Raw genomic sequence first — 27,254 nt, 5'->3', positions numbered from 1 at the left:
TAGACTGTGAGAAAATAAATTTCTCTTTGTTAAAGCAGTTTGGTTTAAAGCCATCTGTTTGTGGTATTTCCATTATAGCAGCACTAGATGACTAAGACACCTAGCAATTGATGCCATGTGTGTAAAGCATTTAGCAACACCCAGTGCTAAGCCCTGACGAAATGGTAGCCCAGCTACCATTATGTAATATAGATATAATATAGACTCTAAGCTTGATGACACATCTGTGTTTTGTTCATCTTTATAATTTCAATTTTTGGCACATAAAACCAAAAACCAGACCCGTTGCCGTCCAGATGATATCGACTCATAGAGACTCTATAGGACAGAGAAGAACTGTCCCAGAGGCTGGTAGATTCAAACTACTGACCTTTTGGTTAGCAGCCCGAGCTCTTAACCACTGAGCCACCAGGGCTCCTTTTGGCACATAAAATGAACAAAATAACAAACCCAAACCCATTGCCATCGAGTCAATTCCAACTCATAGCAACCCTATAGGACAGAGTAGAACTGCCCTATAGTTTCCAGGGAGTTCCTGGCAGATTCGAACTGCTGATCCTTTGGTTAACAGCTGTAGCACTTAGCCACTTCACCACCAGGGTTTCCTTTGACACATAGTTGATATTTAAAAAGGAGTTGTGGTGGTGCAGTGGTTAAGCACTCAGCTACTAACTGAAAACCCACCAGCTGCTAAGCGGGAGAAAAGACTTGTGGATCATCTCCCACAAAGATTACAGCCTAGGAAATCCTATGGGGCGGTTCTATTCTGTCATATAAGATTGCTGTGAGTCAGAATCTACACAACAACAACAGACATTTAAATGAATATAAATTAAATTCTGATCCATTTTGCTTCTATACTTAAGTGTCTTAGTTTCTTAGTGCTGCTGTAACAGAAATACCACAAATGGGTGGCTTTAAGGAACGGAATTTTATTTTCTCACAATTTAGGAAGCTAGAAGTCCGAATTCAGGGCACTGGCTCTAGGGGAAGGCTTTCTGTCTGCTGGCTTTTGGGAGTGGTGCTCGTCTCTTTTCATTTTCTGTTCCTTGGTTCCTTGACAGTCTTCATGTGGCATGGCATCTGTCTTCCCCATCCATGCTTCTCTTGCTTCTGTGTGTCTAATCTACTCTTTTTTATATTTCAGAAGTGATTGGGTTTAAGACACACCCTACAGTGATATGGCCACATTAATTAACAAAACAAGCATGACGTCATTTCCAAATGGGATTATATCCAGATATACAACATATACCTGGCAATCCATAGTGACCCTATAGGGCAGAGTAGAGCTGCCGCGTAGGGTTTCCAAGGCTGTAATTTTATGGAAGCAGAGTGCCACATCTTTCTCCCGTGGAGCCACTGGTGGGTTTGAGCTGCCCACCTTTCATTGCGCAGCTGAGCACTTTAACCACTGGGCTACCAGGGCTTTTCTCCACAGGTATAGGAGTTAGTATTCTAATACATATGAGGGGGGTACACAATTCAATCCATAACACCAAGTTTATTATTTTATGTAACATCCTTATCTTGTTGGTCATCTTTCCTTTTTTTTTTTTTGTATTATTACATTACATTAAGAAAACATAAATAATCAGACAAGAACTTTAAACTGTTCTCACCTGTCAAAATTTATTTATGACATACAGATTGTACATTTAGCTAGTTTTGTAAATAGCTTAAAATTGTTGGAAAAAGTAATTTCTTTTGAGCTGTTAATTGTGTACAATCAACTATTTTTACAGTGTTTCCTTAACTAAATACCCTTAGACATTTGTTTTCAGTAGTTCTAATTATATGTGCTGCATAATAAAACAAATTAGAGTGAATCATTCCCTGAATCATGATTATCAATAGTGAGTATTGCTCCAGATGTTGGAACAAGTTGAATTCTGAGCTCCACAGTCCTAAGTTGGCAGTTAAGTGACATTTAATGAAAGTATTTTATTATATGAAATTACTAGTTCAATCAGTCCCTTAATAGGTTTAATTACAATATTTTCATTTTTTGAGAGATTCGGTAAATTTCTCTGTGCATTGGATGTCTGCTGAGATTTGCAATCATCCTGCTATTTTCTTTTCCTAGTAGACAGTAGACAGTGGATGAGAGTGGTCATGGGTTAATTTGGCACATACTGAACGAAGGAAAGGACTTAATTTAGTTAATCATCAAACAGTAGGAGTATTTCTCAAACTATTTCTCTTTAAAAAAAAATTAGCTTTCTTAAAACTTTGTGTGTATCCTACTCCTACATCATTCAACTGTCTTTATTTTCACCACCTTTAAGCTGCCATTTTTTTTTGTACAGTCTCTCAATTACTATAATCTTTTTCAAATGGGAGTCTTTGGAAAGACTAACTCCCATTCTTACTCTGAAGAATGGTTTACAATCATGGAGCCTCAGGATATTAAACCTATGTTGATTAGTCTCATCTAGGATCCCCCTTCGAAAATTTTAGTTGCTTTGCTGCTTCTTTGCTTCCTCGGAAGTTTCCATGGCACCCAGCCTGGGTTAGGTGTCACGCCATGTGTTCCTGTCACATTATGGATTGTTCCCATCAAAGCACTTATCACACCGGGTTGCAATTACCTATTACTGGTTTGTTTTTGTCCTACACCAGTCTATAAATTACGTGAGAAAAGGAACCATGTTTGTTTTGCATTGTCAGTGCTGGAACTTAATAAATGAATTAGTAAAGAATGGTTTATATATCAACTCCACTCAATAGATGTCTGTTCAACTGAATTTCTTTCCTTTTGTTCTGTTTTCTTTTAGCTTATGATATGGAATTTGCCTAATAAAATGTTATTTTGGTGTATTCTTAACCATTTGTTGTTGTCGTTAGGTGCTGTCAAGTCGGTTCCGACTCATAGCGACCGTATGCACAACAGAACGAAACACTGCCCGGTCCTGCGCCATCCTTACAATCGTTGTTATGCTTGACCCCATTGTTGCAGCCACTGTGTCAATCCATCTCTTTGAGGATCTTCCTCTTTTCTGCAGACCCTGTACTTTGCCAAGCATAATGTCCTTCTCCAGAGACTGATCTCTCCTAACAACATGTCCTAAGTATGTAAGGTGCAGTCTCGCCATCCTTGCTTCTAAGGAGCATTCTGGTTGTACTTCTAAGACAGATTTCTTCGTTCTTCTGGCCCACCCAGTGCCGTCGAGTAGATTCCGACTCATAGTGACCCTATAGGACAGAGTTCTTCTGGCAGTCCATGGTATATTCAATATCCTTTGCCAGCACCACAATTCAAAGGCATCAGTTCTTCTTCAGTCTTCCTTATTCATTGTCCAGCTTTCACATGCATATGATGCAATTGAAAATACCATGGCTTCGGTCAGGTGCACCTTAGTCTTCAAGGTGACATCTTCGCTCTTCAACACTTTAAAGAGGTCCTTTGCAGCAGATTTACCCAGTGCAGTGCATCTTTTGATTTCTTGACTGCTGCTTCCATGGCTGTTGATTGTGGATCCAAGTAAAATGAGATCCTTGACCACTTCAATATTTTCTCCATTTATCATGATGTTGCCCATTGGTCCAGTTGTGAGGATTTTTGTTTTCTTTATGTTGAGGTGCAATCCATACTGAAGGCTGTGGTCTTTGATCTTCATTAGTAAGTGCTTCAAGTCTCTTCACTTTCAGCAAGCAAGGTTGTGTCATCTGCATAATGCAGGTTGTTAATGAGTCTTCCTCCAATCCTGATGCCCCGTTCTTCTTCATATAGTCCAGTTTCTTGGATTATTTGCTCAGCATATAGATTAAACAGGTATGGTGAAAGAATACAACCCTGAGGCACACCTTTCCTGATTTTAAACCAATCAGTATCCCCTTGTTCTGTCCGAACAACTGCCTCTTGATCTATGTAAAGGTTCCTCATGAGCACAATTAAGTGTTCTGGAATTCCCATTCTTCACAATATTATCCATAGTTTGTTACGATCCACACAGTCAAATGCCTTTGCATAGTCAATAAAACACACGTACCATCCTTCTGGTATTCTCTGCTTTCAGCCAGGATCCATCTGACATCAGCAATGATATCCCTGGTTCCACGTCCTCTTCTGAAACCAGCCTGAATATCTGGCAGTTCCCTGTCAAAATACTGCTGCAGCTGTTTTTGAATGACCTTCAGCAAAATTTTATGTGTCTATTGGTTTCTCATACTGTGGGCAGTTGCATGTTGCTTCTTAACCATAGTGTCATGAAAATTTTCGGGGAGAATATCTGAGATATGAGTCAGAGTATTATTGTGGGATGAGTAAGGGAGAACTCAAACACCAGAGGTCTACAAAGGTGTATTCATAGAATTCAATGAATACTTGTTGATCACATGATCATATTACTCCCCCGGGAAAATAACTTCAATGGCTTCTCATTGCCTTCAGGATGAAGATAAAACTCCAAAAAATAACTATATAGGTTCTCCTTGGTCAGCCTTATTTAATGCCTCTGGTTTCTGAATTTCTATAGCTTGATGAGTTCTCATTTGGATTTATTCATGAGCTGCCTTAATTGTATTTGCCTTAATTGTAGGTTTTTATAAGAAGTTACTGTTCTTATGCAGATTTCCAGTCTCCTCAACTAGATGATATGGCCATTACGAGAAAGTACTGTTTTCCATCTTTTTTTTGTATATCTCATTGTATCTTCAAAAAGGTGCATTTTGAATGTTAATAATTGAACGAAAATTGCATGGCACCACATGTTTCTAGTAATTAAACTGTAATAGTAAAATTCAGGAAGTTTAACTCTTTAGTGTGAACGTAAGGATGATACAATTGAAAACTTCGCTAAGTGGTTCAGCACAGAATTTTACTCTCTTAGATATGCTGTTAGGCATATTATTTTTACTAGCATGTCTCATGTTTGCTTGTTTATGGGTTGCTCTGGAAGTTTTCAACTATATAATGCATAATTCTCTAAAGTGGGGAGGTGGACAGAAAAAGGATGTTTTGGAAAGAATGCTAAATTAGCATCTGGGAGACTCAAACTTAATTCCTGATTCTGTTAGAGTACTGTTTTTCATGGCCTCTGTGATGCCTTTCCATGTTTCCAACAAATGCTACAATGTGTCTTTTGGGGAAAGCATAAGTACCCAAAGCTGCTTATATCTGCCATCCCCGGGATGACTACCTGTTGCCATCTAGTCGATTCTGACTCATAGCGACCCTATTGGACAGAGTAGAACTGCCCCATAGAGTTTCCAAGGAGTGCCTGGTAGATTCGAGCTGCTTATCTTTTTGTTAGCAGCCGTAGCCCTTAACCACTATGCTATCAGGGTTTGGAGTCACTTATTGCTGGAAGCTGGAGCTGATAAGGTTTGGGGGAAGGGATGAAGAGGTGCTTATGCAGCACTAAATATTGAAGCTATAAGGCCATGGATAGTTATTGAACCTATCTGTGCATCAATTTCCTTATCAGTAAAACAGAGACATTTGGGTTAGACAATTCTCCAAGGTTCCCTTAGTACTCAAATCCCTATGTTTCAAGATGTACACTGCATGGGGGAAAAGTGTAAGGAGTAGATGCTGTTTAAAAATTATGGTTTGCATTCTCTGCTCTTGACTGTTTTGGAGAAATATTTCTCATAAACATTCTCCTGTATTAGTTTCCTGGGTAAAATCCCTACTCAATTCCTGGGAGTGTAGTCAAAAGGTCATTTAACTAAGTCAGAGATTCTAGAGTGAATTCTAGTCACAGATGAAAAACTAAAGGGATGGAAATGTCCATCTTTCTCAAAGGTAGGTACATCTCATAATAATCCTGTGGTAATCAGAATTATTGTAAGTGGTACAACACTACTGTATTAATTAGTATTGAATGGATTGGTAAGAAAGTTTTCAAGTTTCTTAGGTTTTTTTTTGCAACAATAAGAATGAATCATCTTTATGTTAATATGATTTCTGTATACTTGCAACTCTCCCAATCTAATACAAAGAAATGAGGGCACAGCTCAGAAACTAGACAGAAGTAGCTAGAAATTAATAGTATTGCATTTATTTTTATGAATACCTTCTATTTTTGGCATATGATACTGGTTTTCCATTTATAGCTGTGCTGCATTTTTTTTTTTAATATCTTTGTGTAAGTTATGGAGCCCTAGTGGTGCAGCAGTTAAGAACTCGGCTGCTAACAAAAGGTTGGCATTTCAAATCTACTAGCTGTTCCTTGGAAACCCTATGGGGCAGTTCTACCTGCTCTATAAGGTCTCTATGAGTCAGACTGACTCGTTGGCAATGGGGTTTGGTTTTTTTTTTAGTTTGGATATAAGTTATAAGCATGAGTCAATTAAAAAAAAAGTGTTAAGTAAATTATTGTGGAAGTGGTGCCAAAAGTCATGAAAATGGAATGACCAGCATGGAAAGATACGGTGTATACCAGCGAGGGCCCCAGTAGGAAACCAATGACATGGTCAGTGGGTTTAATTAAAGTTTGATAAAGGGACAGTTTACAAGGTGTGGGCAGTGTTAAGGAAACAACAAGGGAGGTGAAGCACCCAGGAGTTAGCAAGAGTGGGAAGTTGTGAGCACCTCCTGTCTGAAGAGGTAGGGAAAGAAATGGTCACACAGGACTACAGGCAGAAAGACCATCAAACAGGAACTCTTAACTACAGGCAGTCCCTGTGTTACAAACGTCCTTCTTATGTACAACCTTTAGTTACGAACCAACTCCCATAAACCCATTGTATAAAAAATTCGAGGTACGTACAATGGTTCATAACAAAAAGTGCGCACTACTTTGAGATGCTTATCAAAACATTATCATTTTTGTTGTTAGGTGCAATCAAGTCAGTTCCAACTCACAGCGACCCAGTGTACAACAGAATGAAACACTGCCTGGTTCTTTGTCATCCTCACGATCTTTGCTATGTTTGATTCCTCTTCTGAATTGGGCTTGAACTTTTGGCAGTTCCCTTGTTCATGTACTTCTGCAACTGTTTTTGAATTATCTTCAGCAGAATTTTACTTTTGTAAGGTATTAATGATATTGTTTGATAATTTCTGCATTCTGTTGTATCACTTTTCTTTGGAATGTGCACAAGTATGGATCTCTTCCAGTCAGTTGGCCAGATAGCTGTCTTCCAAATTTCTTCGCATAGACGAATGAGCACTTCCAGTGTTCCACCTGTTTGTTGAAACATTTCAGTTGGTATTCTGTCAATTCCTAGAGCCAAGTTTTTCACCAGTGACTTCAGTGCAGCTTGGATTTCTTCCTTCACTACCATCGGTTCTTGATCATATGCCACTCCTGAAATGGTTGCACGTTGACCAGTTCTTTTTGGTACAGTGGCTCTGTGTATCCCTTCCGTCTTCTTTTGATGCTTCCTTGTCATTCAGTGCTTTGCCCATAGAATCCTTCAGTATAACAACTAGAGGCTTGAATTTTTTCTTTAGTTCTTTCAGCTTGAGAAATGCGGAGTGCATTCTTCGCTTTTGGTTTTCTAACTCCAGGTCTTTGCAGATTTCATTATACTTTGTCTTCTTGAGCTGTCCTTTGAATTCTTCTGTTCAACTCTTTTACGTCATCATTTCTTCTATTCACTTTAGCTACTTTATGTTCAAGAACAAGCCTCAGAGTCTTTTCTGATATCCATTTTGGTCTTTTCTTTCTTTCCTGTTAATGACCTTTTGCTTTCTTCATGTATGATGTCCTTGATGTCTTTCCACAACTCATCTGGTCTTCAGTAATTAGCGTTCATTGTGTCAAATTTATTCTTGATATGGTCTCTACATTCAGGTGGGATATATTCAAGGTCATACTTTGTTTCTCGTAGACTTATTTTAATTTTCTTCAGCTTCATCTTGAACTTGCGTATGAGCAATTCATGGTCTGTTCCACATTCGACCCTGGCCTTCTTCTGACTGATGATATTGAGCTTTTCCATGTCTCTTTCCACAGATGTAGTGGATTTGCTTCCTGTGCATGCTGTCTGGCAAAGTCCATGTGTATAGTCACTGTTAATGTTTGCAATGAAGAAATTGTTGGTCTTGCAAAATTCTATCCTGTGATCTCCAGCATCGTTTCTTTCACGGAGACCATATTTTCCAACTACTGATCCTTCATGTTTGTTTCCAGCTTTCGTGTTCCAATCACCAGTAATTATCAGTGTGTGTGAGTTTCGTGTTTGATCAATTTCAGACTGCAGAAGTTGGTAAAAATCTTCAATTTCTTCATCTTTGGCATTATTGGTTGGTGTATAAATGTGAATAATAATCATATTAACTGGTTTTCCTTGTAGGCACGTGGGTATTTTCACTGTTAGTATTGTACTTCAGGATACATCTTGAAGTGTTCTTTTTGATCATGAATGTGATGCCATTCCTTTTCAGTTTGTCATTCCTGGCATAGTAGACCATATGTCTGTCTGATTCAGAATGACCAATACTGGTCCATTTCAGCTCACTGATGCCTAGGGTATCAATCTTTGTGTTACATTTCATTTTTGATGACTTCCAATTTTCCTATATTCATACTTTGTACATTCTCATTTTGAGTCGTGCCACATCGGGAAATGAAGGTCCTGTAAGCTTTACTCCTTCCGTGTCATTAAGATTGACTCCACCTTGAGGATGCATTTCTTCTGCAGTTATAGTTTGAGTGCCTTCCAGCCTGAGGGGCTCATCTTCCGGCACTGTATCAGACATTGTTCTGCTGTTATTCATAAGATTTTCACTGACCACTTATTTCAGAAGTAGACCGTGAGATCTTTCTTCCTAGTCTGTCTTTGTCTGGAAGCTTAGCTGAAACCTGTCCACCATAGTTGACCCTTCTGGTTTTTTGAAATACCAATGGAATAGCTTCCAGCATCATACCAATATGCAAGCCACCACAGTACCACAAAATGTGTCATATTTGTTATTACTGTATTATTATGTTAAAGATGCTTTAGCATGTCTGGAAGTTTTTTTTTTTTTTTTTTTTTTAATGCATAGAAAAGTATACTATATACTGTATACTAAGAGAAACATTTGGCTAACCGATGTTAGATACAGACCTTACCTAACTGTTCCGACTTCCATACAAATTCGACAGACTTAGGAGCTGAACTCATCTGTAATCTGGGGACTGCTTGTGAAGTGAAGCCAGTGCCAGCAACTGGAGACTGTCAGGGAAGAATGAATGGAGAAATATGTACCTGACCTTTCTCTCCTACAGCTTCCCATGCTCTGATCTGCTCTTAGTACCACCCATTGGCCTACCCCAGCAAGAAGTCAGAGAGCAAAGGAACCCCAGTGATGAACTCCATAGAAATCAGCTTCCATGTAGCTGAAAGGAGGGCAAAGAGGAAGGGGAGTAGATTGGGGTAGACAGGAGGATCCAAACTGAAAATAACCAGCACATAGGAGACTTTTAGGTTCTGCTCCAGAGCTAGCATTTTATTATTCTGGTTATACCAACCTGCTAACTACATGGCATTAGTCCAATACTTAAATATATTCGGGGATGATATTCAGAATATTTAACAGGTACATTGGGCCTCTGACCAATCAGAACAGATTGATTAGCCTCCTGCTGACTAGGCTTTAATCCCTTAGTTTCTGAACTAAGGGTGGGTGAGGGGTGTACAATAGGAGGAGACAGGACAGGGAGGATGAGGCTGAGGGGCACTTTTTTCAAAGGAGCCCTGGTGGTGCAGCGATTAAACACTCAGCTGCTAACGGAAAGTTCTTCGATTTGAACCTACCAACCACTCCAAGGAAGGAAGATATGGCGGTTGGTGTCTGTACAGCCTTGGAAATCCTATGGGCAGTTTTACTCTGTTCCACAGGGTTGCTATGAGTCTGAATCAACTCGAAGACAACAGGAAACCTTATTACATTATATTAAAGCCTGTAGAACTTACTTGATTGGTGTGCAGGCTGAGGACCAGCCCTGTTTGTGTCTAAGAATTGAGGAGAGATACTCCTGTGACCCCCACAAGATAATGGATTGATGTGGCCATAGTATTGTATGTGATGTGTCAAAAAGAGCACTTCTCTTGCTATTGAGCCTTTGTACTTTTCTGAAATCACTTGACTCTTGTCTTGCAGTATTGTTATTTGCAAACCTACCCTCATTATGAGTTTTAGGTGCAGTTGTTGTTGTTGTTAGGTGCCGTGGAGTCGGTTCCAACTCATAGTGACTCTATATGTATTTTGTGTGTATGTACTACTACTACATCTACTATAGTTCCTTAAACATACTAGAAGCTCAGTAAGTATTTTCTGGAGAGGATTTCAGTGCTATTCATTCTGTTCATTCTGAAGAGAAGAGATAACTGGACTTTAAAAGAATTTTCCATTCCAGACATAGGGCTCCGTGGGATAGACATACTTGGTTGGTGTATTTCACTCTTTGTCACCCGTCAGAGCTGAATGTCCCTGTGTTAAGGAAATTGAGTTCAACAGAGCTGTCTCTAAGTTTCCAGATTCTCTTCCCTTAACTTTATTCTGATTTTTAAAGTAATTCATTTCATGAGGGTGTACACAGAAATGAATACAAGATATATGGAGTTTAAATTCAAAACTCAAATTAACATCACATTAATGCCAATTATAGTAATAATAGTTTTCTGAGGATTTTTTATTTTCTCAGTTACTTTGAAAGACTTTAAAAATAGTGTTCTTTTTTTGTACAATCATGTAATGATTTAAATACTGTTTTTTTTTTTTAGATATTTGTGCAACTATGTGAAAAAAAGCTATTGACTATTTCAGGGAAAGACTAGATGCCCAAGAAATTTAGTTTTAAAATTTTAGCATTATTAGATTTAAAGAGTAGTGCTTAAGAGCTATGGCTGCTAACCAAAAGGTTAGCAGTTTGAATTCACCAGCTGCTCTTTGGAAACCCTGTGGGGCTGTTCTACTCTGTCCTATAGCATCAGTATGAGTCAGATTTGACTCGATGGCAATGAATTTGGTTTTTTGGTTCCATGTTTTTAGTCTTTACTTTTTTATTTCCATCTTCCTATTTTCTTGTTATTCTATTTTCTGATCTCCGTCACCATTTATTAAACCAAAAAACCTGTTGCCATTGAGTTGATTTCAACTCATAGTGACCCTATAGAACAGAGTAGAACTGTCCCATAGGGTTCCGAGGCTATAAATCTTTACAGAAGCAGACTGCTACATCTTTCTCCCGCGGAGTGTCTGTTCCCCAAGGGCTGCATTACCACTTATAGCTAGGTATTATTTAATATCTTTATATGTACACAGTGTTAAAGTGGATTACTTTCCATTAAAATAGCACATACTTTGATACATTATTACCTAAAATGAAAAAAAAAATGAAGTTACTCATAAATTAGACTTTTTACCTTAAAAATATTTTGTTGTTAATGTATTTCCTGTTTTTTACCATAACTATATTTTTTTGCCCAAAATTTATTTCATTTCTTACTTTTTTACAAGGAAATGAAGGCGTAAAATTGTAGAAACTAGCTGCATTTATTTGAGCATAAGTATCCCTTTAGAGCTTCTCATGTAGTGAATAGTTGAGTCACTGGCCCATCTCATACGCTATTCTTGTGATTATGGCCTTTATATACCCAGTTTTTACAGGAATTCAGACCAAGTTTTAGCAAGCATACAAAAAAAAAAAAGTTTTTTTTTTTTTTTTTTTTTTTTAGCATACAGCTAGGGAAAAATAAGTGTCTTCAAAATAATTTAAATTCAACCAAAAATATAAGTATATCTTACCCTAAGATATTTAATGTTTTTTGCCACATCTTGCCTTTATAAAAATTTTAATTAGAAAAAAAAAAACGAGTTTGGGTTTTCTGTATTATAAGCACTAGAAAAAGTATACACTCCTATTTTATATTTATATGTAATGTTATAACTGTAAAAGACAAATTCATAGGGAAATGTTGTTTATTGTTTATAGTACTTAACATTGTTTACTTATTGATGGATAGTGCTGATTTTCTTTATTATAAAGCCACAGATGGGTATCAAAATGATTAATCATTGAAATGTATCAGTACAGTGACAATATGTGTAACAAACATATAATTAGATATATAATAAGAACATCTCTTTGCAAGGGTTTGAACGTCACATAGCGAGCTTTAATCATTTCTTTTTCTCTGTGTTGATGTTTATCCAGGTGACGATGAAGGAATCCAGGAGATGGCAGAATCAGATGGGGACACACAATCAGAGAAACCAGGTCAGCCTGGACTTGAGACAGATGACTGGGATGGACCAGGTAGGATGAAGAAAATTTAAAATTCAATCATCTGTAACTGCTATCAGGACTTCACAAATTTTTTTCCAGTTTTAGTTAGATTGTGAAATGTACAATCTTCCAACTCTGATTTTAAAAAGAAAATACATGTTAGTGTGTGCTGGATACATGGGGCTTTAAATAACATTATTTAAAGATTCGTATCTTTTTGTTAAACTACAAAAACCGAAGTATTATCTCTGCTTGAAGTCCCCATCCTTGTTTTTCTTTCATACCTGCAGAAGTATAAGAATTAGTGAATTCTACTTTCTTTTTCTTTGACCTGAAAGTCTTAAAGCTACATCCAGATTCAAATTGGGCACAGTTTCAAGGCTTACAAACAAGTAAGAAAACAATTAATACTTCAAATAACTATCACGTTCAGCTTAAGTATAATGTAAGTAATTAGATTGAACCTGAATATCTATTCAGAGGTTTAGAATATATCAAATGATACCCCCCTTTTGATTCAAGGTTTTGGCAACATTTTCATTTTTATGAATAAAAACTAAATTTGATTTCAAAAGATCCCGACATTTTATCATATGAAGAAAAACAAAATGTGATCAAAATACTCCAAAACACCGATATAATTTTATGTAAGTATGTTAAAGTGTCTAAGAACTCTGTGGAAAAGGACCTTTATATTTGGTTTTAAAGTCATTTACAGTTGATGGCATATTTATAAATGGAGGCTATTGTGTCATAGGACCTAAGGATATAAACGAGTTTTCAAATAGTTTTAGCCGTAATTTCCAATGCAGTAACATTTTTCATTAAGAAAGATCCCTATATTTCAATCACATTTTCACCCTTGCATGACTTTGCAAATTGCTCTCTGCTGTGCGTGAAGAAGAGAGGAACTCCAGTGGTAATTTTCGGAAACCAGCAGCCGGAAAATATAATGCAAACAAAAAATGAAGATACAGTATATCTGATTATTATGATGTCATTTCTCACGTTTTTCATGATACACACAAATGTTTGAATTCTGTATACTATAGCACAGTGTTACACATGATTTTGGATCAAAGCATATTTAAAGTACCGTTATACAACTTTTTAAGAGTTTGGGGAAAAATACAGATTTCTTCTGGCATTTACACCTTATTGCACAATGCTTTTGTCTTCTCAGTGTGAGGAAGAATTTCCTTCATAAAGGAAAAAGGAGGGGGGGAACACTTTTGGAAAATAATAGTTTTGTACTGGGGGTTACATTTAACTTTGAAAAGGGTGAGTGAAGTTTATATTTATGATTCTTTATTCATGGAATTAAGTATACATATGCTATTTAGAAAAACTCAGATTAGATGGCCTTTTGAATATGACAGCTTTCAAAAACGTGCATTCTGGTTTCATCTCATCATTTGGCAAACTTCGGGTGGGGACAGGTTTTTCCTTTTGTTTCAGTCTGGGACTCACAGTTTTGCCAGTGACTTGGGAGTAAGTAAATCCCACTGCCGTTAGAAGAAAGTTAGGGTTAGGGGTTAGGATTAGGGTTAAAAAAAGTTAGGGTTAGGTAAAAAAAAAAAAAAAATTAGGGTTAAAAAAAGTTAGGGTTAGGTAAAAAAAAAAAAAAAAAGGGTTAGGTAGCAGTAAGTAAATCCAGGGATGAGAAAATACTAACACATGGCTGCACATCCAGTGCCATTTCTTCAGGAATTTTTTCTAGAAATAAAATTGGCACAATAGCTAAAAAAAAAAAAAAGGTAGGGACAGGTAAAGAATGATCCTGTCCTTCAAGATGAGATTTTTCACTTTTTAATTAAATTTATCTTAGTTATCTAATTGATGGAATTTTTTTATTAGCTGATATTGATGTAAGTGTTTATACTCTCTTCTGTGACACACATGAATATATAGAAACCTTAAAGTGAAAATGTCTCTCTAAGCAGGTACGTTTATGAGAAAATTAAGGCCTTCTTGTAAAATCGATAACACCTTTTTCTACACAAGTATTTAGCCCAAAATTTAGATTTTAACATTTTGGATTTCCCTTGAATTAATAAGGTTGATTCATGACAAGGGAATATATATTAGATGCTTTTTACTTTTTAAGGTAGACTATTGATTCCTTTTCTTCAGTCAGAGGAAAATAGGGAGATGTGTTTTTGTACTTCTGCAGTTGCGTAAAGAGCAATTACTACAATATTTTCATCAGTTTTTTGTCAGTCACAAAACAGTATCTGCATTTTCCAGTGGTGCCAAGGAGAGAAAATAGTGCAGCCTTTAGGGATATGTTCCAGACATTATAGAAAGTGAGTTCTGGCTTCTAAAGGTTTGGGTTCAAAGTCTGATTTTGCCACTTACAAACTGGGTGGTTTATGGCAAGTTGCATTAATACCTTTGTGCCTATATCCTCATTTGTAGAATGTAGAAAATAACATTAACACTTCTTAGGGTGTTTGAGAGAAAAAGTAAGTAAGATCATACACATAAATTGCTAATGATGATTATTACGGTTTTGAAATTGTTGAGTCTGGAATCCTTTTAAAGTTCTCCTCAGACTTTTTAATGCCCAGTAGTATATCTGATAGCAACAAAGGCAAAACTTTTGTAACACCAAGCATCTTAACCACAATTTATTGGTTCAGACATGATGTAATGAGCCAGGTGTGATTTCAGGGTTTCTTCACACTAAGGCCTTCCCACCCAGTCCTGGCAGTTACTGTAAGATGGACAGTTTTCTTTAAAAATAGAACAGAATCAAAGGACGAGGAAATTTTCTAAAAAATCTGAGGCATAGAGCTGACATCATTTCAGATGGGTCAGGAAACCATCCTACTTTTAATGAATTTGATTGAGGATGACTCCACAACCTTTCTTGATGGCTCAATTCAATAATCAATCAACTCCTATCTGAGTGTTTTATTTTTATCCAATGCAAACTACATAGTTTAAACATTTTTTCTTTTTCCTTATTTGTTATTCAACTAAAAGGTACATTTAGTGATCACAATTGCCCACACCTTTGTTAACTCTTATGATTAGGTGGAACCTAAATAATCTTTAGGAAAATTATCTTACCATTTGTAAATATTTCTATGGTGAAACTCTTTAATGTTTAAACATGTTCGTGACTCTCATTTAAATATTCTTCAAGTTCCTATGAATCTTTCACTGTTTGATTAGACAAACACTAAGCTAGTAAGGTTCAGGTCAATATAAAGTGGGTAATATTACTTTATTAGTTCAGTATCTCATACATCTATTTTAAATTTCATTGTTCTTTCTTGCTCTAAAAAACATCACTCAGACTCTTCCTTACGTTTATTCTAATTCATATAAAACTTGTTATCTAGTATTATTTTTGTCTTTTCATTTATATTTGCTTATATTTTATTTACATAATTTCGACCTCACAAGTTTCACGACTTCTTCAGTTTACTAATATTCTTATGTATTTAATTATTCAGAAAATATGTATTTTGCAGCTGTGGTATACTAATAATTGTGAAAGGTGCTAGGAGAAGCCCAAAGATATAGTATGAAGTTGTCCACATTCTCCCCTTTTGATGTCGTTTCTCTTTAATTTTTCACGCATTTTGTAACCCAGCCTTCAGTCCCCTGGTACAAAAGTTAAGCATGCTTTAGCCTGGAAAATAGAGAATGGTGTAAACTACAGAGGAAAATGTACAAATTTTAGAATCAAACAGATCTGTGTCTGAGTCCACGTACATCTTAACCATGGGCAAAATATTAGTTAAGGCTTCAGTTTCGTTATTTTTAAAATGGGAATAATAATAACTACCTTGAAACATTTTTCTGAGGATGAAATTTGAAAGAGGTGATGTTTATAAACAGTGGCATCCCTAGGGTTGGTGTCACCCAGTGTGGTAACTCATGCTGTCACCCCCTCCCCATGGACCTCCTCCCGTGCCAGATCATACAGTACTTAGTAATATTTTTGTGCTAATATTATTTATAAATTGTAATTCCCGTATATCACTCCTTCTTGTCCTGTAATTACTACTTCATTCTCAAAAGTTATTGATATATAGGTTCACAAATAGTAATTACCACAATATTGTAGCTCAGATACCAGAAAATTTGACACAATCAGCTGCTATAAAAACACTGGCAACAGTGAAAAAAACAGTGTGTGCTTGTAGCTTGTGTAGATGATACCACGTGATTTAGAGCATCGTTGTAATGGGGTAGTAATGACAGATCTGACTGGAGCACACTAGAAGGTTCAAAAGGTAAATTAACAGTTTTGGCCTCGCAGGTATATTGGTGCATGTAAACTGGGCTTATGAAAAATGTTTTTGTTGTAAGTAACTACAGGCATATTTTTATAGACAGTCATTTTGGCATCACCCCCTGTGACATTGTCACCCGGTGTGGTCCACACTTCCACACCCTCCTAGTGATGTCACTGTTTATATCGTGTCCAGCACAGAGCTTGGGAGAAAGTGCAGCCTTGCTGAATGTTAGTGGCCTTCCTTGCCCTAGGACAGAATTTTGTTAAACGTTTTTACTCTGTCCTCTCAGACTGACCAACAGTTGGAATATATAGACCTCATGTTGAAAATAGGATCTGCCTCCCTTGCTTTCTCATTTAAGAAAATCTTTAGACCACATTCCCTGGCCAGGGTCTGTAGTTTTGAGTTCCTTTCCAGATGCCTTATGTATTTAGATTTGAAAGAAGACTTAGGGGAGAGAATACAGGTAAATTATCATCAATCTGTCATGTATTTCTATCAAATAGCACCTGCAAAGTCACATCTTACTTACACCAACTTTAAGTATGCCAACTCTCTGAATTATTAAACATACATGCTTGGGAATAGTGCATAATTTATCTGGTTTAATATCAAATGAATCTAGGCCTTACCATTACGTTTGCAGCAGCTGTATTTGAAATTTCCAAGAGCCCTAAGAAAGGAACGTATCATGTTACTCAAATGTGCAAATAAGTACATGTACCCCCAAATAATGTATATTAACACAAATTATCTATATGTTTGCATACATACATGCATGCATATTTATATGCTGATGTAAAATTTTGGGCAGGCGTCATTTGGATTCTTTGGTGTAACCTTTGAAGATAGATGTGTATTTTTTATTTAAATAGATTTTGATATTTATAGTCTAAGCATTTCAGTTTAAATGAAGTAGAACATCACACACTGCAATGATGATTTGTTGAATTAATAGAATAAACTAGGAATCATTTTTGTATTTTATATTATAGGACAGCATAACTTGCTCTTAGATTGATAAATGGAAATCTGAGTTTTCATCAGAGGCACATTATTTTGGGGTAGTATAATCAGTGGAGAAGAACTCTTACTGTGTTTGTATCTTGGTCCTGCCACTTATTAACTGTGTGACCTTAAGCAAGTTAAGTTAACTCTCCAAGACCCAACTTGCCTTGTTCATAAAATGGGGTTAATAATAGTCACTACTTCATTAATAAGATTTTCCATGTAAAGAATGGAGCACAGAGGTTTCATAAGTGCTCAATAAATAGCTCTTAATATTACTTTTAGTATCCTTTTGGCAGTAACACCTTAGTAGCCATAATAGGAGCCCTGATGGCACCATGGTTAAGGTACTTGGTTGCTAACTGAAAACATTGGCAGTTCAAACCCACCAGACACTCTGGAGGAGAAAGATGTGGCAGCCTGCTTTCCTAAAGATTACAGCCTTGGAAACCCTAAGGGGCAGTTCTGCTTTGTCCTGTAGAGTCGCTATGAGTCAGAATCCACTTGATGGCTAGGGGCTTTTGGGTTTTAGCCATACTAGTGCCTTACACATGATAAACCTGTTGCCGTTGAGTTGATTCTGACTCAGTGACCCCACAGGACAGAGTAAAACGACCCCTTAGGGCTTCTAAGGCTATAATCTTTACTGAAGCAGACTGCTACATCTTTCTCCCGTGAAGTGGCTGGTGGGTTTGACCTGCTGACCTTTTGGATAGCCGAGAGCTGAACCACTGTACCACCAGGGCTCCTTTTACACATGCTAAGCTCTTGGTTTTTTTTGGTTTAAGCTCTCCTTAAGCATTTGCATGGTGAATTAATTTTGCAAAATTATTTGGCTATGTAAAAATAACCATAGCATTGTGTTAACTATGTTCTACTCAACCTGAGTTAAAACACAGTCTACTTTAAGGAATGTTAATGTAAAGAAATTATCAAGAATATATACTTTGCACAAAATGACATGTGTGTACTTGTTGCATCTGGACTAAAAATTGGTCAGTAAATCTATAAGTTTCTCGTGCCTTTGCTGTTCAACATCATGAATACATGCAAATGATCTTTAGTCTAGTTCTGCTTTGTGCCTTAAATTAAACTGGGAAGAGTTTTGCATAAAGTGGAACGGTAGCCAGAAGACAGAAGAGCACTGTGAGATAGAGCACATACTAATGATACAGGGTTTTCTTTCTTTCTTTTTTTTTTTTACTCTTTACTAGTCCAAAGAAGGGCTTGGAGATTACAGTTCTGATTTCGTTCCCTTTTTGATTGGGAAAATGTGGTAGATATAAGATCTGGGAAATGCCATTTGAAGTAAATTAACAGAAACCTATGAAACATAGTTAACCATAGATATAGTCTGACAGTAAGAAGAATATTGTGAGAAGCAGAGGAAATCGTAGAATGACTGTGTATTACTCTGACAGTGAATTGGTATTATCTCTGCTATCAGATAATGCAGTTATCATTAATTTTCACATTTGCATTTCAATCTTTGGAAGGAAATGACTCTTGCCGGATGAAGATAAGAGCTCTGTACCACTATAATGAACCATCATTTTATCCCAATGCTTTGTGTCCATATGAAAATGAGGCAGAGAGGAGTGAGAGTGTGTGTATGTGCACGAGTGTGTGTGTGTACGTGCTCGAGTGTGTGTGTAGGGGTCAGAAAAACATTATAACAAAGTGTCAAAAATTGCTACAGACTTTTGAGCCCTTTATGAAACAAGAGGGTGTCAAAATAAATCTTCTGTAGTGTAGTTAAGTGGATATCGGATTAAAAAATGAAAACCTTACTCTTTGTAGAATAAAGTGCCACAAAAACCTTGCAAAAAGTTATTCTTATCTTATTCTCTTATTCCAGTTTGCAGTCCTATGTGGAATTAGGGCATAGAACCAAAAACAGAAAAAAAGTTGGATGGAGGCAAATTACTTATAATTGTTGTTTGGCAATACACTTAACTTCTTTGAGGCATAGAGAACTGCATAAAACACACCTCTAAAAATTATTGTTACTGTTACTATTGTTTATACACCTTCAGCCATGCGAGAATGAGAATTAAGGATATTTAGATAACAACTTGTTTTAGAATTTGCAAACACCTAATTTGTTTGCGCAAGTTTAATTGAGAAATTCAAGTTAAAGGATAATTAATTCAAGATTAACTTTCTTTAGACCTTTTCTTGCTGTGACCCTTTCATCAAATGCACTTCTGGAAAATGAATGCAGTGTCAAATTTTGTAGATATATCATGGTCCCTGCAGAATGTATGGCAGTACATTCTCCTAGTCTTGCATCTTGCCCCCATGGCCAAAGTCAGTAATCAGTAACCATTTATGGTAGAAGTTACCTTAACTACAGTTTTCATACCCTCTCTAAAAGTCAGCACCCAACGTTAGAAAGGAATTGTATGAACAGTCACTTGTATGCTTGCTAGTTGTACATCTTGCTGTAGTTTTTTATTGATTTTAAATATTACCTAAACTGGTGAAATATGTTTGCAAAAAGAGGTATTGTTTCCATGGAAACTATGTCGAATACCTTGGAAAGATTGCCTGTAGGGATATGACTAAAAAATTTAGGTGTGAGTAAAGCAGCTTTAAAAAATTGGGAAAAAATAATAAAAATATAAAAAGAAACTATACTTATATAGCTTTGTAAATACTTTGAAATTCTTGCTCCTTTCAAAAGAAATGGACTAGTGAAGTATTTGAGTGTGATTTATTCAGGAAAGCGTAATGTGGAACACCAGTCAGTGGCCTCAGACACAAATGAAAGGTCTAGGCCCCATATCATTCAACTGAAAGTTTGGTAATTGAATGTGCTGTAGTATAAGATGAAATATAATGCTTGGAATGCTACTTTTAAAAATAATTCTATGCTTTGGCTGTTTTGACTAAATGACCAAATTCCTGTCTCAGTGTATCCAATTATATGACTTTTACTGCTCTCTTTCTCCCTGAGCCACCCAAAAACCCAGTGCCGTCGAGTTGATTCCGACTCATAGCGACCCTGAGCCACAGTCAGCTTAAAACTCTTCTCAACAGGGCACTCCAAGCAACTACTAGTTGATAAGAATTGACATATCACCCACTGGTATTGACTTGATTCTGACTCATAGCTAACCCACAGGACAGAGTAGAACTGCCCCCTAGGGTTGCCAAGGCTATAAATCTTTACAGAAGCAGACTGCAACATATTTCTCCTGTGGAGAGACTGGTGCGTTCGAACCACTGACTTTTTGGTTAGTAGCTGAGTGCTTTTAACCACTGTACCACCAGGGCTCTCTGAATTGGCATATTAGAAACATTTTTGCCATCTCCGTTGTAATCTCTTTGTTTAAAATTTATGTGTTGAATATTTATTTGGGAACAAAGATTCATCACTGGTGTTGATTGTTTTCTTTGACTCAACATTGTGTCCTGAAAATACGCCAAGAAATGCGATTGATCCTCTTGTCTGGAGAATTGAAAGACAGAAAAATTAAGCCTTGTCATTATTTGTTTTAATTTATTTGGTTTAGACAAGGGTGTAAAAACAAGGGTGTAAGTGGACTCAAAAAAAAAGACCCAATCCTTGTTTTCAAGTCATTCCCACTGATAGCAACCATATAGGAAAACTGCCGCATTGGGTTTTTGAGGCTGTAAATTTTAACGGAAGCAGACTGTCACATCTTTCTCCCGAATACCAACACAATGACATGTCTTGTAAGTAATATTAAAAAATGAAAATAAAAATAGGCACATAAAGACACATGCATTCACTTCAAATGAACCACACATTTGGAACTAGGTTACTAGAAGATCTGGGTGTGAACATAAATAAGAGGGTTAGAAATGAAACTCAAAGAACTCTAGTCTCTAGTGGAAGAACAGCAGAAGAAATGCCATCAAGGAAGACTGAGGAGCAACGGCCAGAGAAAAGGGGGAGAGAGTCATGGAGAATGTAATGTTTTTTAAGAAGGAGGGGGTGAGGCCAGCAGTAAGTGCTGCTGAGAGGTCAAAATTGAGATTAAAAAACATCCTTTGAATTTAGTGGTATACAGGTTGTTAGTGATTTTAACCAGAACTATGTCAGTGGTGCTCTGGTAGCTAAAATCAGGCTTTGGTAGGTTGAAGTCAGAAGGACAGGTGAGGAAATGGAGTCAGCCAGACTAAATAACAATTCTTGAGAGTTCTTGATAAATAAACATGTAACTATTTGGCTTTCTCTGAAACTATATGTTATTCATAAAATTGTTAATTATCATTGACCTCTTATTTTTACCTAATATTCTGCCAAACTTTACAATTTAGGAATATGCCTCCAGAAAAATTTATATTCCCATGTTAGGTTATTCTTAATCTACTACCCGTTATCTTTTCTAAACTTACTTTGTTTATTTGTTGTTTTCTGCCTATATAATTGTGTTCTACACACTACATTTCTGTCATTTCTTTTAAATTTCATCATTTCAACCTTAATCTTCTACTAACTTTGATTTACCAAATAGTTTATGATTTTTTAAGGTTTATCACTTTTAATATAGTTGATACATTAAGTTTGATAATCATCTATTAGGTAATGACTATAAATTTGATATGGGCTAGAAATATACTTTTCCTTTGTTTTCAGTATCCAAATTAATGACAATCAGTATTCTGTTGGAATTCCTGGGCAGTGCAAACAGTTAACATGCTTGGCTGTTAACCAAAAGATAAGTGGTTAGAGTCTACCTACAGGAGCCCTAACAAAAGACCTGGCAATGTACTTCTGAAAAATCAGACCTATGGAAACCCTATGGAGTATAGTTCTACTCTAAAGCTGTGCAGTCACCATGAGTTGGAATTGACCCAATAGCAGCTGATTAAAAAACAAAAGGAAAAACTTTGTTATTGTTATTTTTGTTATTTTTACATCAGGAGCTCATTTGGACATTGGAGATTATTTTATCTTCATCTTCATAATAAACTCCCACACTTGTTTCTAAGATCGATGCTTGGAGCTTATTCATTCATAAGTACAATTTATATATGCAGTGTGATGGATCGCTTTTGGGTGGCCTTTCTCAACATGGCCTTGTAACTCTCACCCAAGTTATTGGGTGGGACTGTATATTTAAGGTAATTGTGCCCCTTCCCCCCCGAGGGGATTGGTCACTTTTGCCATTCCACCAAGCTTAAAATGAGCCATCTGAGAGACGGGAAGAGGCTCTCACCACTACTGAGTAAGAAGGGTCAAGAGCAGAGTGTGTCCTTTGGACGTGGGATTCCTGCACTGAGAAGCTCCTGGAACCAGGAGACCCAGAGGGAAAGAAAGAGAGCTATAACACTGCAGTTAGTGAAAAGTGGTGGCAGAGAAACAGCGGCAGGAGAGACTGGCAGGAGACAGCACATTGGGCTTCCTGACCAAAGAGCGAGAAAGCTGACTGCCTTTGGGCAGGAGGCTTGCTGGAGGAAGGAGTAGGATGCCTCCGGGCACTTGGTGGAGCTAGGTTTGCTGACCCCACAGAGCTAGACCTGAGCACCTTTGTGCTGAGGTTTACTGGTGGAGTGGGGTGCGTTGGGGCACTTATCAGCAGAGCTAAAAGAGCTTTGTAACACTTGCCTGAGTAGGACAGAACCTGTGGGCACAGCTGAGGAGAGGCAGTCCTGATGGAAGAACTGTATCCTAAGCATTCCTGAACCTGAATTGTAACCTGTTTCTTGCCTAATAAATCACATAATTCTAAGTATTGTCTGTGAGTTCTGTGTGGCCAATGCAATGAATTATCAAACCCAGCAGAGAAGTAGAGAGTGCCATGGGAGGGACGGTTGGTGTCAGAACTGTAAAGATGACCTCCGCCTCATAGGAATTAGCCTTGGACTGTTGATTTTCCTTTCCCCTTGTGAAGTTAAAGGAGGTCAGACACCACCCCATGCCATTTTTACAACATACAATGGACAGATTCTGTACTTCCTCTGTGCCTTTGCATACCTGCATTGAATTAATTAGTTCAAATGTTTATTGAAGAACTATGCATCAGCATCCAAGGATAAAAATATAACTTAGTCCTTACCTTCAAAAAGCTCCCAATACAAGGGGGATGACCAAGAAATGATGAAATAATTAAAATGCATTGCTATGTGTACACACCAAACCAAAAATTCAAACCTGCTGCCCTGGAGTTGATTCTGACTCATAGCGACCCTACAGGACAGAGTATAACTGCCCCATATGGTTTCCAAGGAGCAGCTGATGGATTCAAACTGCTGATCTTTAGGTTAGCAGCCGAACACCTAAACACTGCATTTCTGCATAGTGTGTAGTAGTACAAAGAGATAGGAAGGTCATGGAATGCAAAGTTGTAGGACCAGTGGGAAAGATAGCTGATGGATCAGAACTCACAGAGAGAGAAAGGAAGGGTTGCTGGTGCTGATGGTAAGACATTGATACTGGTTAGATAACACAAATCCAGGCATATCTCAGAGGTAGTGCGGGTTCAGTTTCAGACTACTGCAATGAAGTGAGTATCACAATAAAGTGAGTCACATGAATGTTTTGGTTTCCAAGTGCGCATAAATGTAATGTTTACTTACACTATACTGTAGTCTATTGAGTGTATAATAGCATTTTGTATAAAAAAAAGTGCGTTCCTTATTTAAAAAAAATACTTTATTGCTAAAAAATGCTAACCATCATCTGAGGCTTCAGTGAGTTGTAATCTTTTTGCTAGTGGAGCGTCTTGCCTTGATATTGATGGCTGCTGACTGATGAGGGTGGTGATTGCTGAAGGTTGGGGTGGCTGTGGGAATTTCTTAAAATAAGAGAACAATGAAATTTGCTGCATCAATCAACGTTTCCTTTCACTAAAGATACCTCTGGAGCAGGCGATGTTTGACAGCATTTTACTGCAGTAGCACTTCTTTCAAAATTGGAGTCAATCCTCTAAAACCCTGCTGCTTCTTTATATCAATTAAGTTTATGTAATATTCTAAACCCTTTGTTGTCATTTCAACAGCATTCATTGTGTCTTCACCAGAAGTGGGTTCCATTTCAAGAAACTACTTCCTTTGCTCATCCATAAGGAGCAACTCCTCATCCATTAAAGTTTTATCATGAGATTGCTTCAATTCAGTCACATCTTCAAGGCTCCACTTCTAATTCTAGTTCTTTTGTGATTTCCACCACATCGGCAGTTACTTCCTCCACTGAAGTCTTGAAGCCCTCAGTCATCCATGAGAGTTGGAATCAACTTCTTCCAAACTCCTGTTAATGTGGATATTTTTGACCTCTTCCCATAAATCACTAATGTTCTTATTGGCATCTAGAATGATAAATCTTTTCCAGAAAGTTTTAAATTTACTTTGCCCAGATCCATCAGAGGAATCACTATCTACAGCAGCTATAGCCTCATGAAATGTATTTCTTAAATAATAAGACTTGAAGGTAGAAATCACTCCTTGATCTGTGGGTTGCAGAATGGACGTTGTGTTAGCAAGCACGAAAACAGCATTAATTTTCATGTACATCTCGTTCATAGCTCTTGGGTGACCAGGTACATTGTCAATGAGGAGTAATATTTTGAAAGGAATCTTTTTTTCTGAGCAGTACCTCTCAACAGTGGGCTTAAAATATTCAGTAAATCATGTGGTAAACAGATATGCTGTTATCCAGTCTTTGTTGTTCCACTTAGAGAGCTCAGGCAGAGTAGATTTAGCATAATTCTTAAGGGCCCTAGGATTTTCAGAATCGTAAATGAGCATTGGCTTCAATTTAAAGCCATCAGCTGCATTAGCCCCAAACAAAAGATTCAGCCAGTCCTTTAAAACTTTGCAGTCAGGCATTGACTTCTCATCTCTAGCTATGAAAGTCCTAGATGGCATCATCTTCCAATATAAGGCTATTTTGTCTACATGGAAAATTTGTTGTTTAGCGTAGTCATCTTCATCAATTATCTCAGCTAGGTCTTCTGGATAACTTGCTGAAGCTTCTACACCAGCATTTGCACTTTGATGTTATGGAGATGGCTTCTTTCCTTAAACCTGAACCAACCTCTGCTAGCTTCAAACTTTTCTTCTGCATCTTCTTCACCTCTCTCAGCCTTCATAAAATTGAAGAGAGTTAGGGCCTTGCTCTGGCTTAGGCTCTGGTTTAAGGGAATGTTGTGGCTGGTTTCATCTTCTATCCAGACCACTGAAACTTTCTCCATATTAGCAATAAGGCTATTTTGCTTTCTTATCATTTGTGTGTTCACTGGAGTAGCACTTTTAATTTTCTTCAAGAACTTTTCCTTTGCACTCACACCTTGCCTAACTGTTTGGCACAAGAGGCCTAAATGTTTAGGTTTAGTTTAATTTTGTGGAAAAATACAATTCCATAACATGCGTAGTAAACTTGCTGCCATTTTTGCCTGGGTAGGAACTTCTACTTTCTAGTTAGTTCTGCCCTGCCCTGTCAAAGAAGATGTGATCCTTTCCAACGCTCTTGCTCCTTAGGAATGGAGAGCCCCCTTGACATACAACAGAAAATCAAGTGTTTTCAAGTCACTGGTGGAAATCAAAACTTAGACATAAGGCTGCCTGTTGAAGATTTGTTACATCTATGAACTAATACTGAAGCAAGAATAAAAGAGTTGGGTAGGAAGTCAGCAAAGAAACCGTAAAGATACTTAATTGTAATTTAGACCATCACTTGGAAATCTAACAGCAAAGCAGGGACTGTAATGGCCTACCTGGTCTTGTCTAACATTTGAAAGTGGGGTTGACTCTAGGGCATTCTTGGAGAGTTTGGAGTAAGAAGGGAGAACTGAAGAGAGACAATTTCTTGCTAGTAGCAGAGTCCTCGGCAGAATTCCTGTGGGCCATATTTTATGTATACTTTAAAGAAAATGGAAACCCTGGTGGCATAGTTGTTAAGTGTACAGCTGCTAACCAAAGGGTCGGCAGTTGGCATCCGCCAGGCGCTCCTTGGAAACTCTATGGGGCAGTTCTACTCTGTCCTATAGGGTCGCTATGAGTCGGAATTGACTCGACAGCACTGGGTTTGGTTTTGGTTTGGTTAAAGAAAATTGCAGCATATATGTTTTAAAAAAAAAAAAATTATTGAATTAATTGTCATGTATAGGGAAGAATGAAGAGGACATATTGGTGCTAAACATAAGTTTATATTTTGGATAAATATTCAGAGACTCAAAGACCTTTTTTGGATTTCCATGGTACAATGGCTTGATTCTAACAAAAACTAGAGCATTCATTTTAACTGATGCCTTGTGTAAAAGTCAGAAGCCTTCCTGATTCGGTGCAATTTAAACAAATTCTTGGGGTATTTTTAAGTTATTTTTGTATCAATTAGTCAAGATTATTGCATTTTTAAACATTATAGTAATGATATAAACTGAAGTGAAAAGTATAAATACATGAATATGCTCAGAAAAGGATGGAAACTTGAAGTTTCTTACAGAATTAAACCAGCTGTAATTCAAACAGAATATAAAAATGACTGAGTGTCTGAGATTAACAGCACTTAGTACGCATTTTTAAAGAAACAATGTATTACCTAATTTTACTGTGTTTTAATTATATTTTTTATATTAAAGTAATGCAAGTAAGCCAAAAGAAAATGAAAAAGGCAGAACACATTTTCATCGTCAGAGTCTTTGCTCTTTTAGTTCTCTCTACCCATTTTTTCCTTTAAATTAGATATTTTCCAAGAAAAGTATCATCTATACCTCAGTTACAGTGCATAGGCAGGGTGATAGATAAAATGAAATTTAAAAAATTATGCGCACCATTTGTAATACTATAGGTGGATAGAACAAGCCTTTCTAAAATTGTTGTTGTAAGAGGAGTCACTTGAGTGGCCCTTCTTAAT

The 27,254-nt window shown here is 37.1% G+C and overlaps 1 protein-coding gene across 2 annotated transcripts in view; it reads left to right on the top strand.

The window, feature by feature from the left end:
* The window catches only part of ZFPM2 (zinc finger protein, FOG family member 2), a 530,635-nt gene that overhangs the window by 137,268 nt on the left and 366,113 nt on the right, over positions 1-27,254 (top strand). For both annotated transcript variants that reach the window (XM_049854286.1, XM_049854285.1), the window contains one exon: positions 12,096-12,197. In XM_049854286.1, the coding sequence (XP_049710243.1) occupies positions 12,096-12,197 (102 nt within the window). The remainder of the gene's footprint in view (positions 1-12,095; positions 12,198-27,254) is intronic.

Source organism: Elephas maximus, chromosome 15 (genome assembly GCF_024166365.1).
Source record: "Elephas maximus indicus isolate mEleMax1 chromosome 15, mEleMax1 primary haplotype, whole genome shotgun sequence".
Taxonomy (NCBI): Eukaryota; Metazoa; Chordata; class Mammalia; order Proboscidea; family Elephantidae; genus Elephas; species Elephas maximus.
This window is presented reverse-complemented; position numbering and strand designations above follow the sequence as displayed.